The following is a 17,334-nucleotide window of genomic DNA, read 5'->3' on the forward strand; positions in this document are numbered from 1 at the left end:
TAAAGCCTCCACAAGGGGGCAATCACGTCCAAGTTTATTTAGTGTTTATGTTTAAAATGTGTTTATTTAATTATTATTATCTGCAAGCCACATTATGTCCAGAATGTTTTACGCCTCCCAGGGAACACAAACAAAAAAGCATCTTGCTCTCTATGTTTTGCTCTGTACAATCTGGTCCTACTGTGGTTTACAAGATGTAACATAAAGCCTCCACAAGGGGGCGATCACGTCCAAGTTTATTTCATGTTTCTGTGCTGTTAAAATGTGTTTATTTAATTATTATTATTATTATCTATAAGCCACATTATGTCCAGAATTTTTTATGCAACCCAGGCAACACAAACAATGCATCTTACTCTCTCTGTTTTGCTCTGTACAATCTGGTCCAACTGTGAAGGCTCTTTCTGAGGAAAATCAGCATCTCTGCCGTGTTATAGGACAGCCGGTTCCTCTTCTCATCATATAATAATAAACTCACTGTATTCGACTGAGTGTTTATTTTTTAGGTGCCGTATCAAATTGGTAGTAATTGTAGATCGTTTGGTTAAATGATATCTGGTTTGTTTCTTATGAGCCACCGTACTTGTATGCATGTTGTAACTGTAACAAACTTTTCTGTGGTTGTATTGTGATGATGGTTTGATGGATGTTTCTACACGAAGTGAGTGTGTTTTGACCCTTTGGGGCTTCCATAGTGCATGGAATAGCGTGCTTGGCTCTAGCTGTCCGCTATTCGATACCGTAACAGAAGAAGTTAATAAAGTGTTTTGCTCCCGACAATTTGTGAATATACCGTGTATTTATTTCTTTATTAAGCAAGTGCATCACTATGACGCTCGGTTACATAACTAAGCCAATCAGAGTGCTTGATACTGAGATGTCGTTCAGTCTTGTAACACGTAAACTCGTAAAAGCTGTATGTTATGGTCCTGAAGTTTTCATACTCGGATTAAAAGTTATTGTTTTGTAAACCGGTGTGATCCTCGACTCACACACCATATAAATAGTAAAATTCTACAGTAATGAACGCAGCTCTGCTCTTACCGCCTCGTGAAACGCTCGCATTGCAGACATTACACTTCACTGTTGGACTTGTTTCACTTTCCAATTTAAAGTATTTCCACACAGGGGACATGCTGACGTAAAACAAAGGATCGGGCTTAAGATCGGCCTTAGTATACCGATCAGTTAAAAAATACCTTGATCGGCCCCGATTCCGATCTCTGAGGTCTGGGTCCTTTCTGTGTGGAATGCATCTTACTCTCTCTGCTTAGCTCTGTACAATCTGGTCCAACTGTGGTTTACAAGATGTAACATAAAGAGGGTGATCACATTTAAGTTAATTCTATGTTTTTGTGCTGTTAAAATGTGTTTATTTCATTATTATTATTTTTCTCTGTGACCCACATTATGTCCAGAATTTTTTATGCAACCCAGGCAACACAAACAATGCATCTTACTCTCTCTGTTTTGCTCTGGACAATCTGGTCCCACTGTGGTTTGCAAAATGTAACATAAAGCCTCCACAAAGGGGGAGATCACGTCCAAGTTTATTTAGTGTTAATGTGCTGTTAAAATGCGTTTATTTAATTAGTATTATTATTCTCTGTGACCACTTTTTGTCTCTCAACCCTGTGGTTTGAAAAACCCTGGTTACAAGTACACATAACAACAGAAAAAAAATCGTCTTTTAATGTGGGAAGAAGTGCTGGAGAGCTAAAATACAAAACACAATAAAATCTCCAGCCGACTGACAGTGACTCTGATCAAAGAAAAGACAATAAAAAGGTTATGAAGAAGGAATAAAGCCACTAAAGGTTACACAAGGCCATCATATAGAAACTGAAAGGACAAAAAGAAAGCAAGGCCATTGTTAGAAAAATTCAAATGAGTTCCCGACCATTTAAATGAATTGTACTGGTCTATAAAGAAATGACAAATACGCATGTCCAACAACTTGTCCAGTATAAATAAGAGAGTCTCATTTTGTGTTTTATCCTGATCAGGATGCCTCATCTGTTAAAGTCTGCTGTTAACACCTGGTTCCAGTAAACAACCCATAAAATATACTTTCACAACTGGATCTAGCTGGCCTCCCGAGTAGAGGCAAGAACATTGCTAAAGCAAGAGTTTCTGCTGTACTGAATCACCTGGGTATCAACATTAAAGGCCAACACATTTATATTATTTCAGTGGCTCAGTGGTAGCACTGTCGCTTCACAGAGAGAAGGTCCTGGGTTCAATTCCCAGGTAGAGAACTGGATCTAGCTGGTCACCTGGGCAAGACAAGAACATTGCTAATGCAAAAGTTTCTGCGATACTGAATTAAATGGGCATCAACATTAAAGGGCAACACATTTATATTATTTTGATGCCTCTGTGGTAGCATTGTCGCCTCACAGTGGAAAGGTCCTGGGTTCGATTCCCAGATGGAGCATTGGATCTAGTTGGTCACCCAGGTAGGGCAAGAACATTGCTAAAGCAAGAGTTTCTGCCATACTGAATCAACTGGGTATCAACAATAAAGGGCAACAAATGTATATTATTTCGCTGGCTCAGTGGGTAGAACTAATGCTTCACAGAGAGAAGGTCCTGGGTTCGATTCCCAGGTGGAGAACTGGATCTAGCTGGTCACCCAGGTGGGGCAAGAACATTGCTAAAGCAAGAGTTTCTGTAGTACTTAATCATCTGGGTATCAAAATTAAAGGGCAACACATTTATATTTTTTGAGTGGCTCAGTGGGTAGAACTAATGCCTCACAGTGAGAAGGTCCTGGGTTCGATTCCCAGGTGGAGCATTGGATCTAGCTGGCCTTCCAGGTGGGGCATGAACATTGCTAAAGAAAGAGTTTTTGCCGTACTAAATCAACTGGGTATCACTATCGCCTCACAGCAAGTAGCACTGTCAGGGGGGTGAAAGTGTGTTACCCAACCAAGTGCCACGTGAAGCGGGCATTACAAGTAAAGTTAACCCTGTATTTACATTGGCCTTAAGTGCAATAAGTTCAAATTCCCCCCGTCTGTATGTGACTGCATGTGAATGAGTGCAAGCATGTGTGTGTGTGTGTGAGAGAGAGCACGGTAAGCTGCAGGAGGCAGAAGATTAGAGTATCATTACTCCACTTCCTTTGTCTGCATGATCTGCCGTGTTACACAACCTTGGGAGAGCTTTATCTCTCTGCAAGCGCTAAACGTTTCATCCTTTCCAGCTCCGCCTACATCCATTCACAGGCTCCCAGCGCACTCACACACACTGACACACACACAAATGCGGTTGCACAAAGTCAATTAGTCAATGAGAAGGTAACATGAGAATGAAAACCAAATAAAATCACAGAAAAATCAAACATAATACTTCTTGTTAAAGGAGCGATGGATTCGGAAAAGAGGATGGAACAGAAAACTGCCAGCCTGCTGAATTTCCAATGCCAAAAATAGCACACAACACACACTGTTCCAACCGAACCCCAATAAAAAGAAATAAATAAGAAATGAAGGAAATAAAAGTAATATATGTGATACATTACTCAGAGCAGTTCAGCAGTTTATGAGATTTGCTGACTGTAGACATTCTTAATGTATCTATATCAGTCCTCCTCTATCTCTGTGACTCCGTTCCACCTCCATCGGTTGCAATTCGTCCCGCTATTCTAAAAGTATCTATACAGACCTTTTTAAAGCAGCACCTCTGGTCTGTCAGCAGAATGACCCATCAAACTGTACAACGAGTCTCTCTACAGTTGACCAGACCTAATGTTGTTGGACTGATTACACAGGTGTGCGACTAAAAAGCTGTTTGATTATTTTCATCTAATTTCCATGTATTTTGGTGTGCTGAAAACGAAAAAAATATTGAAAAAAATCCTGGACGTTAGGATTTGCCTGCCACAAAATGCAAAATTCTCTTAAAATTTAGTAAATTTTTCTCAATTTTTGGTATTTTTTGATCTTAGGGTTTTTAACCAAATTTAAAGTCAAAATTACTATTAATTAATTCACATCAGTGCATTCAAGATATACAATGCCAAAAAAATATAACTTTTATGAATTTAATGAAATGGAAGTGTATTAATTCGCCTGACAGTTTCTGTTACATTTGTGGTGAATATACAGTGTTGAAGCAACAGCTGAATATTACAGACTTTGTGAAAAAAAGTATACTTCGCATACTTCGGACTAAAGCTTGGAGATCAAGATAAAGCTTGGGCGCCTCATAAAGTGTGCAAACGCTGTGTTGAGGACCTCCGAAATTGGTTCAAGGGTAAGAAAAAAGCTTTCCGTTATGGGATTCCTATGGTATGGCGAGAGCAAAAGAACCATAGTGACGATTGTTACTTTTCTTCATGCGATGTGAAAGGGTATAATTCAAAATGGAAGCATTCCATTTCATACCCCAATCTTCACTCAGCAATTCGTCCCATCCCCCATGGCACAGATATACCAGTACCCAAGGCCCCTGCTACCTTGGAAGAGATAACTAGCTCCGATGAAGATGGAGTCATACCTGAACCAGATGATGAATCAAGTTCTGACTTTGAAGATGATACAAGACCAAAATTGTTTTCCCAGGAGGAGATGAATGATTTGGTAAGACACTTACTCGGATCAAGGTTCAAAAGCAGGAAAACTTTGGTACCTCCCGATAAAGTTCTTCTACCACCTCTCCACATAAAATTGGGATTGATGAATCAATTCGTAAAATCCCTTCCAAGAGATGGAGAATGCTTCAAATACTTGGTCATCAAGTTTCCAGGCCTCTCGGAGGCAAAATTGAAGGAAGGTGTGTTCGTCGGACCAGACATTAGAAGGCTTATAGCTGATCAAGAGTTTATCAATACCATGACGGATCCTCAAAAAGAAGGGTGGTTTGCATTTACAGAAGTCATAAAGAAATTTTTAGGCAATAACAAAGATCCTGACTACAAAAAGATCGTAGGACGAATGCTGAAAGCATTTCAAGCTTTAGGTTGCCTGATGAGTTTGAAAGTGCATTTCCTCCACTCCCACCTTGACAACTTTCCTGAAAATTTGGGAGCTGTGAGTGAAGAGCAAGGTGAACGATTCCACCAGGACATTAAAGAGATGGAAAGAAGATACCAGGGAAGATGGAGCAGTACAATGATGGCAGACTACTGCTTCAGAGAGACATTGCAGATGCTACTCACAAGCGTAAATGTACCAAGAGGAGCCTCACAGGGAAGAAGAATCGATTTTAGTGTGTGTTAGCGAGCTCATTCCAGTTAAAAAAATGAATTTAATGAAAAATTTGTAATAAAAAATTAATTTTATAAGTCTACTTTCATTTATTTTGAGGTATTGCCTTATTTAACATAGTTAAATTGTCAGAAAATGTGATGTCCTATGACAAAATGGAGGTCATTTTCGGATTCAGCGCACCCAAAAACATAAAGATTACGTGTAATAACCAAAACAGCTCTTGAAATTTTTTTTTTTTAACCTGTGTTAGGGTTGTTCTTCCTAGAACTTACACCACTTATACACTTATGTCACTTTATTTCACTTTATACAATGACATGGTGGTGGTGTGTTAGTATGTGTTGTGCTGGTATGAGCGCTGCTGGAGTTTTTAAATACAGTGTCCACTCACTGTCCACTCTATTAGACACTCCTACCTAGTTGGTCCACCTTGTAGATGTAAAGTCAGAGACGAGCGCCCATCTATTGCTGCTGTTTGAGCTGGTCATCTTCTAGACCTTCATCACTGGTCACAGGACGCTGCCCACAGGGCGCGGTTGGCTGGTGGACTATTCTCAGTCCAGCAGTGACAGTGAGGTGTTTAAAAATTCCAGCAGCATTGCTGTGTCTGATCCACTCTTACCAGTACAACACACACTAACACACCACCACTATGTCAGTGTCACTGCAGTGCTGAGAATGATCCACCACCTAAACAATACCTGCTCTGTAGTGGTCCTGTGGGGGTCCTGTCCATTGAAGAACAGCATGAAAGGGGGTTAACAAAGTATGTAGAGAAACAGATGGACTACAGTCAGTAAATGTAGAACTATAAAGTGCTCCTATATGGTAAGTGGAGCTGATAAAATGGACAGTGAGTGTAGAAACAAGGAGGTGGTTTTATTGTTATGGCTGTTCGGTGTATGTACATATGACGAATAAAAGCATTCTTCTTCTTAGATATCTTTTTGACAGGGTGTTAAGTGGGCGGGGCTAAGGTTTATTGTAAACATATTTGGCTGTTAGGTGAATACATTTCTCTCAGTGCTGTTAAATACTGGCATAAATGACATTTCCAGGGTTATGATGACCTTTTCATGGAATTTCCTTTGTGTGTATGTGTGTGTGTGCGCGTGTGTGTGTGTGTGCGTGCGCGTGTGTGTGTGTTTCTACCCAAAAATCTTTCACTTCCTGTCTGTGTGGCTGTCAGCAGCGCTGCTGTGTCTGATCCACTCATACCAGCACAACACACACTAACACACACTGCCATGTCACTGCAGTGCTGAGAATGATCCACCACCTAAATAATACCTACACTGTGGTGGTCCTGTGGGGGTCCTGACCATTGAAGAACAGGGTGAAAGCAGTCTAAAAAGTATGTAGAGAAACTGATGGACTACAGTCAGTAATTGTAGAACTATAAAGTGCTTCTATATGGTAAGTGGAGCTGATAAAATGGGTTAATGGCCTTGCTTTAGGGCCCAACAGTGGCAACCTTGCCATTACTAGTCCAGTACCTTAACCACTAGGCTACAACTGCCCTTAGTTTTATGTAGCACTGTCACCCACCCTCCCAAAAAAGAATAAAACTGCACTTACCCACATAGTGCAAGTAGAGGGCCAGATACTTGTACTGGAACACGGGGTTGTTGTTCAGGCTGCTCCTCTGGATCTTCTGGAAAAATGAGCTTACATCCCAGCGGTAGAGCACATCCAGCAGCATGATGCTGGGCACCCGCAGGCCCACGTTTAGCACAGCCTCTAGGCGCTCCTTTACCGCCATGGCAGACCTGGCTTTCCCGCTAAACACACACACACAGCACACACCCACAGATTACAACTGAACTACCCCATACACACAGAGGAAAGAGGCACAGAGAGACGAGTTACACTGAATTTCCGTGTGGTCAAGGCATATTTAGCAAAATAGGCTCTAAAGCAGTCCTGGAGACCCACGACTTGCCAAATTTATGACATTCAAAGTCGTAGAAGTGATGGCAATGTGGAAACTGGAAACTGTGCAGTATGTGTATTATTATGACACGTGCCTTAAACCATGGAAACTGATTTCCAGATTTGCCTGGAGTAAAAATAGACCACTAGAGCTGTGCTGGTAATTAAAAGGTGTATTAGATCCGTCCTGTATATATTGTTTCTGCTTTAAAAATTCAACATTTAGAGAAAAACATCAGCCATCTTTTCTACAACCTTATAGCCTACTATGCATCTTTAGCTTTGATTACGGCACGCATTCGCTGTGGCATCGTTTCCACGAACTTCTGCAATGTCACAACATGTATTTCTGTCCAGAGTTGCATTAATTTTTCCCCAAGATCTTGTACTGATGATGGGAGATTTGGACCACTGTGCAAAGTCTTCTCCAGCACATCCCAAAGATTCTCAATGGGGTTTAGGTCTGGACTCTGTGGTGGCCAATCCATGTGTGAAAATGATGTCTCATTCTCCCTGAACCACTCTTTCACAATTTGAGCCCGATGAATCCTGGCATTGTCATCTTGGAATATGCCCGTGCCATCAGGGAAGAAAAAATCCATTGATGGAATAACCTGGTGGTTCAGTATATTCAGGTAGTCAGCTGACCTCATTCTTTGGGCACATAACGTTGCTGAACCTAGACCTGACCCACTGCAGCAACCCCAGATCATAGCACTGCCCCCACAGGCTTGTACGGTAGGCACTAGGCATGATGGGTGCATCACTTCAGCCGCCTCTCCTCTTACCCTGATGCGCCCATCACTCTGGAACAGGGTAAATCTGGACTCATCAGACCACATGACCTTCTTACATTGCTTCAGAGTCCAATCTTTATGCTCCCTAGCAAATTGAAGCCTCACTGACAAGTGGTTTTCTTAAAGCTACACAGCTGTTTAGTCCCAATCCCTTGAGTTCCCTTCGCATTGTGCGTGTGGAAATGCTCTTACTTTCACTATTTCACCAAACGTTTAAGTGATCGCCGATTGTTTTCCGACCACATTCCTTCCTCGAAGATGATGTTTCCCCACTGTCCTTCCACTTTTTAATAATGCGTTGGACAGTTCTTTAGTAGATTTTAGTAGTTTCAGCAATTTCCTTAGATGTTTTCTCTGCTTGATGCATGCCAATAATTTGACCCTTCTGAAACAGATGAACATCTTTTCCACAACCACATGATGTGTCTTTCCACATGGTTGTTTAACAAATGAGAAGCTACTCATTGCATCAGTTAGGGTTAAATAACTTGTTGCCAGCTGAAACATAATCACCCATGCAGTAATTATCCAATAGGAGGCTCTTACCTATTTGCTTAGTTAAATCCAGCTGGTGACCTTCTTTTTCGGCCAGGCAGTGTATGTTATATTCTGATCGTGTCATTTTCTGCTCTCTAATAACGCTCTGGCCGTTTTAACTCGCAACGCACTCAATAGGTAAATGTGCCAGCCACCATCCGGCGTAGCGATGAAAGTGTTGCTCCCTACCTTTGGAATCTCACTTAAAATGGTGGAATACCCCACGTAGTGCACTTCACTGGAACAGCTGGTGTGAATGAAGAGCTCCTACAGAATTGGCGCTAATGGTTGGAAGAACCGCTTTCTGAACCAATCAGACCTTCTGACTAATTTTTTGTAAGAAATGCTGTTATTTGCATTTATTCAGTTTGCGTCACACAGACTATGTGTCAATGAAACGCTTGATTGGCTTTCTAACGAGTTCGTGTTTTACTTCACAACAGGGAAAAGTTTGGAGGTTTTTAATTATAAGCACATTTACAAAATAATGGATTATATTCCTAATGGGACAACACACGGTTATAAATTTAATAGCAACTAGAAGAACAGAAGTTAAGGTAAGCAGTATTATGGATTTTTTGCTGTTTGGGATTTGTAACTCTAGCCTAAAGACTCGTGACTTGATTCGGACTCTAGCCTAAAGACTCGTGACTTGACTCGGACTCTAGCCTAAAGACTCGTGACTTGACTCGGACTCTAGCCTAAAGACTCGTGACTGGACTCAGACTCTAGCCTAAAGACTCGTGACTTGACTCGGCCTCGTATTTTGTGACTTAAACTTTCAGCAAGGATCAAGGATGACAAAAGTATTGTGTTGTTGCTCATGAGAAATTCAATAAATCCACAAAGAAGGTAATTTATCTAGGTATTTTCTGATATGGTTGATGTAGTGGGTTTACTTCTGGTGAACTGGTGGCAGGAGCTTCCTCACCTTTGGTCTACTTCAGCGGGATCTTCATCTACAACTAAAATTGAATCTTTCGTAGTCACCATCCAATCTATATGACATCACATGCATTAATTGCATTAATTTTCTCAATTAGATTCAACAGGACCCCCATCTAACCACTAATGTACACCATTACCATGACATCAAATTGCCACCCCAGCTTGCACCATTCATTTACATTAACACTTATGGCAGTGGGCAGTTGTTTCATCCTGGCGGCACAGTGGCTAAGTGGGTAGCACTGTCACCTCTCAGCAAGAAAGTCCTGGGTTCGATCCCCAGGTGGGGCGGTCCGGGTCCTTTCTGTGTGGAGTTTGCATGTTCTCCCCGTGTCTGCATGGGTTTCCCTGGGTGCTCCGGTTTCCTCCCACAGTCCAATGACATGCAAGTGAGGTGCTAAATTGTTCATGACTGTGTTCGATATAACCTTGTGAACTGATGAATCTTGTGTAATGAGTAACTACCGTTTCCTGTCATGAATGTAATCAAAGTGTAAAATATGACATTAAAATCCTAATAAACAAACAAACAAACAAACAGTTGTATCATCCAAAGTGCATTGCAGTTGTGACCTAATACAGTTTAATCAACTGAGGATTAAGGTCTTTCTTAGCTCAAACCAATGGGGCTCAAACTAGAGGTCTTCTGATTTCTATTACAGTACCTTAACCACTGAGTTACCACCTACCCATTCACATGTTTATGAGAAGAAGGCATCCTTCAAATCTGAGATACCTGAAGCAGTTGGCAAAAGAAGAGTGGTCCAAAATCCTATTATAGATGTGTTTTCTCATGGTTTCAGGAACATCTCAGTAGTTTTCAAAGCGGATGCTACCAAACAAAAGGCTGAAGGAGCCAGTTCTGGAGTGTAATGAAATGAAAGTATTTGTAATTGCAACATTTTTTTTGAAAAAAGTGGTGCAGGGTGCCAATTTTTGGCCATGACTGTATAATTAAGCTGTGTCTGAACACCCTGTTCAATTTGCTTTTTATACATATACCTTTATACCTTACAGTACCCTCCACAATTATTCACAGTTCTGGTAAATATGAGTAATAAGCGTTCAGCAATCCAACCTTCAGTTGAGGGTAATTTAAAAAAAGCCCTCATCTACAACTAATTATTTTAATTACTGCACAATTATTCCCCCCCTGCATTTAATACCTTGTCCAAACAAATCTACACTGATCAATAATAACATTAAAACCACCTCCACTTACCATATAGAAGCGCTTTGTAGTTCTATGATTACTGACTGTAGTCCATCTGTTTCTCTGCATGCTTTGTTAGCCCCCATTTCATGCTGTTCTTCAATGGTCAGGACTCTCCCAGGACCACTACAGAGCAGGTATTATTTGGGTGGTGGATCATTCTCAGCACTGCAGTGACACTGACATGGTGGTGGTGTGTTAGTGTGTGTAGGTGTAGGTGACAGATCGTCTCTGACTTTACATCTACAAGGTGGACCAACTAGGTAGGAGTGTCTAATAGAGTGGACAGTAAGTGGACTTGTTAATTAAAAACTCCAGCAGTGCTGCTGTGTCTGATCCACTCATTCTAGTACAACACACACTAACACACCACCACCATGTCAGTGTCACTGCAGTGCTGATAATGATCCACCACCTAAATAATACCTGCTCTGTGGTGGTCCTGTGGGAGTCCTGACCATTGAAGAACAGGGTGAAAGCAGGTTAAAAAAGTATGTAGAGAATCAGATGGACTACAGACAGTAATTGTAGAACTACAAAGTGCTTCTATATGGTAAGTGGAGCTAATAAAATGGACAGTCAGTGTAGAAACAAGGAGGTGGTTTTAATGTTATGGCTGATCGGTGTATATACACAATGACTTTTAGCGTTGTTGCTGACAGACTGAACAAAAGAGTATGTATTTGTAAGGGCAGATAAATACATTTAAGATACATAAATGTCATTACACAAACACTATTCATAACTAATAACTAATTCATAAGTACTTTGTTGCAAAACTGTTGGTGATGTTTACGGTGGTTCAGTTTTGGCTAATGCTCCTACATTCCACTTCACTGTTGGTATACTGTTCCAATAACTCTTTTGTCAGAATTATTGTGAATAGCTTTTATTGTTGTTCAATTTAAAAAGGCTTCTTTATAGCATAAAAGCTTTATGTGGGATGTAGGTTTGTCCTGAAACTCTTTTTAAATGACTCTTGGCTTCCCCTTTGTAAGTATAGAATCATTGAGGTCTTTGTTGGTGCACTTGTTCAGGGACGATTTGTGGTTTATCATCTGGCCACCTGAAACCAACTATTGAACCAGTTTTACTTATATAGATGTTTAGGTATCTGTTATTACTGTAGCTTTTCAAATTTAGGTGTTATATTTAATAACTTTCTCTAAAAAAAACCTTCACCATGATTGCCACTTGTTTCCAACCTTCTCAACCAATGGCATCATCTTTAATGACAAAATTAAGTGTTTTCCATCCATTAATACCAACCAAACCAACCCGACCAACCTGTCACAGGCAATTTTGAATCTCCAGTTAACTTCACTGCATGTCTTTGGACTGTGGGAGGAAACCAGACCTCTGGGAGGAAGCTCACACAGACATAAGTGAGAACATGTAAACTCCAGACAGAAAGGACCCAGACCGCTTCACCTGGGAATCAAACCCAGGACCTTCTTACTGTGAGGCGACAGTGCTACCCAACAAGTCATCATGCCTCCCAATATCCAATTTCCTCTACTATCTAAGTAAAATGCATTTTGTAATATATTGGTAATCGCTATATTGCCAAAAGTATGTGGACACCTAAACATAGGCTTGTCAAACATTCCATTCCAAAATCACAGGCATCAATATGGAATTGATCTCCCCCAAAAAATTTTGAGTGTGTCTGCCGAACTTGTGTGACCATGTTGTCAGAACAGGCACTAATCGTGGGTGAGAAAATTTGGCTCATAATTTATATTCCAACTTCCGGAACTCCACACCAAACTCGTCAAACTATGCCTCATGAATCATCTATTTATAATTTACTATCCAAGAACAGGTTTGCCATGAAGTAGAAGTTGCAATTACACAAGCATTGCTGTCCACAGTTGAGTAAGCTTTATGCTGCCATAAAGGCTGCTGGTATGTAAAAAAAACCTACACCTTTACACGTTGACTTAAGTTTTGTTGCTGATCACATGGGTAAAAATGCCTTGTGGTTTGATAAAATAAAGGTTAGGGATTTGGTAAAACTGACCAGAAGTACACTATATTGCCAGAAGTATTTGCTCATCGGCCTTCACATGCACATGAACTTGTGACATCACATTCTTAACCCACAAGGTTTAACATGATGTCGGCCCACCCTTTGCAGCTATAACAGCTTTAACTCTTCTTGGAAGTCTTTCCACAAGGTTTAGGAGTGTTCTTCCAGAAGCGCATTTGTGAGGTCCGACACTGATGTTGGACGAGAAGGCCTTGCTTTCCAAAATCTCTTGGTATGCTGAAGCATTAAGAGTTCCTTTCACTGGAACTAAGCGGCCGAGCCCAACTCCTGAAAATCAACCCCACACCATAATCCCCCCTCCACCAAACTTTACACTTGGCACAATGCAGTCAGACAAGTACCGTTCTCCTGGCAACCACCAAACCCAGACTCGTCCATCAGATTGCCAGACGGAGAAGCGTGATTCGTCACTCCAGAGAACACGTCTCCACTACTCTAGAGTCCAGTGGTGGTGTGCTTTACACCGCTGCATCCGACGCTTTGCATTGCGCTTGGTGATGTATTCAATGATTTGGATGGGTGAGTGAATACTTTTGGCTATATAGTGTATGTTCTCAAATCCAACAACTGTGTACATACTGTTACCCTTGGTAGTGGTAGTATTATGCTCTGGGGTTGTTAAGCCACCAGTGCAACTGGTGCATTGCAGAAAGTGAGAGGAATAATCAAGAAGTCAGATTACACACAATTGTTGAAAGTTAGATGCATTATTTATTTATATTTTTGGCAAAGTATCTGTTATTTAGTGGTTATGGGCTATCAAACGAAAGGCTGAGCCTTTAAATTACAGCTATGCCAAGCACCAACTTTAGAGCTCTTGAATAAGGCCCTTAACCTTCCAGGGCTTCGTATAATGGCTAACCCTGTGCCTTGACCCCCAGCTTACAAGTCTTAATATTAAGTTTCAATATAAAGAAAACACTGTACTGTACATGTGTGTATGTATATATGACAATACGGACAAACCCTATACCTTGACCCCTAGCTTCCAAACATCAAGAATATGCAAAGAAAACTGTTTCACTGTACTGTATATGTGTGTATGTATATATGACAATAAGAGTAATCCCTCTTCCTTAACCCCCAGCTTCCAAACAATCAAGAATATGCAAAGAAAACTGTTTCACTGTACTGTATATTTTAAATGTACATACAGTGGGGCCAAAAAGTATTTAGTCAGCCACTGATTGTGCAAGTTCTCCTACTTAGAAAGATGAGAGAGGTCTGTAATTTTCATCATAGGTACACTTCAACTATGAGAGACAAAATGAGAAAAAAAAAATCCAGGAAATCACATTGTAGGATTTTTAAAGAATTTATTTGTAAATTATGGTGGAAAATAAGTATTTGGTCACCCACAAACAAGCAAGATTTCTGGCTCTCACAGACCTGTAACTTCTTCTTTAAGAAGCTCTTCTGTCCTCCACTCGTTACCTGTATTAATGGCACCTGTTTGACCTCGTTATCTGTATAAAAGACACCTGTCCACAGCCTCAAACAGTCAGACTCCAAACTCAACCATGGCCAAGACCAAAGAGCTGTCGAAGGACACCAGGAAGAAAATTGTAGACCTGCACCAGGCTGGGAAGAGTGAATCTACAATAGGCAAGCAGGTTGGTGTGAATAAATCAACTGTGGGAGCAATTGTAAGAAAATGGAAGACATACAAGACCATTGATAATTTCCCTCGATCTGGGGCCCCACACAAGATCTCATCCCGTGAGGTGAAAATGATAATGAGAACGGTGAGCAAAAATCCCAGAACTACACGGAGGGACCTGATGAATGACCTGCAGAGAGCTGGGACCAAAGTAACAAAGGCTACCATCAGTAACACACTACGCCGAGAGGGACTCAAATCCTGCAGTGCCAGGCGTGTCCCCCTGCTTAAGCCAGTACATGTCCAGGCCCGTCTGAAGTTTGCCAGAGAGCATATGGATGATCCAGAAGAGGATTGGGAGAATATCATGTGGTCAGATGAAACCAAAATGGAACTTTTTGGTAAAAACTCAACTCGTCGTGTTTGAAGGAAGAAGAAGAACCCAAGAACACCATACCTACTGTGAAGCATGGGGGTGGAAACATCATGCTTTGGGGCTGTTTTTCTGCAAAGGGGACAGGACGACTGATCCGTGTTAAGGGAAGAATGAACGGGGCCATGTATCGTGAGATTTTAAGCCACAACCTCCTTCCATCAGTGAGAGCATTGAAGATGGAACGTGGCTGGGTCTTCCAGCATGACAATGATCCCAAACACACCGCTCGGGCAACAAAGGAGTGGCTCCGTAAAAAGCATTTCAAGGTCCTGGAGTGGCCTAGCCAGTCTCCAGAACTCAACCACATAAAAAATTTGTGGAGAGAGTTGAAAGTCCGTGTTGCCCAGCGACAGCCCCAAAACATCACTGCTCTAGAGGAGATCTGCATGGAGGAATGGGCCAAAATACCAGCTACAGTGTGTGCAAACCTGGTGAAGACTTACAGGAAACGTTTGACCTCTGTCATTGCCAACAAAGGTTATGTTACAAAGTATTGAGTTGAACTTTTGTTATTGACCAAATACTTATTTTCCACCATAATTTACAAATAAATTCTTTAAAAATCCTACAATGTGATTTCCTGGATTTTTTTTCTCATTTTATATCTCATAGTTGAAGTGTACCTATGATGAAAATTACAGACCTCTCTCATCTTTCTAAGTAGGAGAACCTGCACAATCAGTGGCTGACCAAATACTTGTTGGCCCCACTGTATACACCAATCAACCATAACATTAAAACCACCTCTTTGTTTCTACACTCATTGTCCATTTTATCAGCTCCACTTACCATATAGAAGCACTTTGTAGTTCTACAAATACTGCCTGTAGTCCATCTGTTTCTCTCCACACCTTTTTAACCTGCTTTCACCCTGTTCTTCAATGGTCAGGACACCCAAAGGTCCACCACATAGTAGGTATTATTTAGGTGGTGGATCATTCTCAGCACTGCAGTGACAATGACATGGTGGTGGTGTGTTAGTGTGTGTTGTGCTGGTATGAGTGGATCAGACACAGCAGCGCTGCTGGAGTTTTTAAACACCGTGTCCATTCACTCATACCTAGTTGGTGCACCTTGTAGATGTAAAGTCAGAGACGATCGCTCATCTATTGCTGCTGTTTGAGTTGCTCATCTTCTAGACCTTCAACAGTGGTCACAGGACGCTGCCCACAGGGCGCTGTTGTCTGGATATTTTTGGTTGGTGGACTATTCTCAGTCCAGCAGTGACAGTGAGGTGTTTAAAAACTCCAGCAGCGCTGCTGTGTCTTATCCACTCATACCAGCACAACACACACTAACACACCACCACCATGTCAGTGTCACTGCAGTGCTCTGAATGATCCACAACCCAAATAATACCTACTTTGTAGTGGTCCTGTGGGGGTCCTGACCATTGAAGAACAGCATGAAAGGGGGCTAACAAAGCATGCAGAGAAACAGATGGACTACAGGCAGTAGTGTAGAAACAAAGTGGTGGTTTTAATGTTATGGCTGATCAGTGTATGTATGTATGTATGACAATAAGCAATTACATTGCTCGTACCTTACAGGTGCATGTAAACATTAAACATTTGACCTGAAGTGTTAAACCAACAGGTGTAAAGTTAACACTGTAGCAGTGATGGCTGGTCATTTAAATGATCTTTAACTGCATTAAACCTACAGCCTAAGCCAGAAAATAGCAATGAACTCTAGTAACCCCGCATGAATTAAACATTCATGCGCGTGTGACCGTCCAATAACATGGACATTTTAATCACGATATGAGCCATCACTATGTAATAAGATAATGTAATCACTAAACAAACCTACTTAAGGTATCAGTTGTCAATGCAAAAAACACCAAAAAACGTTATAATGTGTATATATCATGTTATATTATGTAATGCATGTTCTGAATGATAGTAAATGAGCCACTGTTCGCTGTCATAACTGCTGCCTGCTATACGAGGCACTCAAATACAAAGCCATAAATCTTTGCAGCACATATTGCTGTTGTTTTATTAAGCCATGTTTATTATAAAACCAATTCTAACACACGTGTTGAATTACATTCAGGTTCCTGTTGCTGTAGTGAGGTCGTACTGCGTCTTCCAGGGAGATGCTCAGATGAACTCGAGTAACCCAGCGCATACGAGCCGAACGCACGAGCGCTGCTAGCTACTAACTGCTGAATCAAACATTCCGCACAACCGCAAAATAGAATTCACTTACCGAAACAACAACTGCCGCAACTCCTCCCGACTACGACTCGCGACGTTTCTCTGGTCGAATGTCAGCCATGTTGGCGGGGCAGAACGGCTTGTGGAGGCCTGAGGGAAGCGGCATCCATAGCGCAGAGACGGACACCTCGACTCGGCTCAGCTCATCCCGCAGCCATTTGAGAGGACTGGAGGAGTAGGGGACGCTACTGAGCATGCGCACTGCCGGGAAAGAGGATTACAGAGAGAGAGAGAGAGAGAGAGAGAGAGAGAGAGAGAGCGCGCGTGGGAGTTACTATTATTAACGTCGTTTTGTTTACTATTATTATTATTTTTGTTATCATTTACTATTATTATTATTGTATTATTATGATTATTATTATAGTTATGTTTACTACTCG

The 17,334-nt window shown here is 41.3% G+C and overlaps 1 protein-coding gene across 1 annotated transcript in view; it reads right to left on the bottom strand.

The window, feature by feature from the left end:
* rnf145a (ring finger protein 145a) overlaps nt 1-17,060 on the bottom strand; it is a 47,092-nt gene extending 30,032 nt beyond the window's left edge. The window contains exons 1-2 of the mRNA XM_062999913.1: nt 16,947-17,060; nt 6,795-6,997 (exon numbers count right to left, since the gene is read on the bottom strand). Of these exons, the coding sequence (XP_062855983.1) occupies nt 6,795-6,978 (184 nt within the window). The 5' untranslated portion in view covers nt 6,979-6,997; nt 16,947-17,060. The remainder of the gene's footprint in view (nt 1-6,794; nt 6,998-16,946) is intronic.
* Nucleotides 17,061-17,334: the final 274 nt, after the last annotated feature.

The sequence above is a fragment of the Trichomycterus rosablanca genome, chromosome 8, assembly GCF_030014385.1.
Source record: "Trichomycterus rosablanca isolate fTriRos1 chromosome 8, fTriRos1.hap1, whole genome shotgun sequence".
Lineage (NCBI taxonomy): Eukaryota > Metazoa > Chordata > Actinopteri > Siluriformes > Trichomycteridae > Trichomycterus > Trichomycterus rosablanca.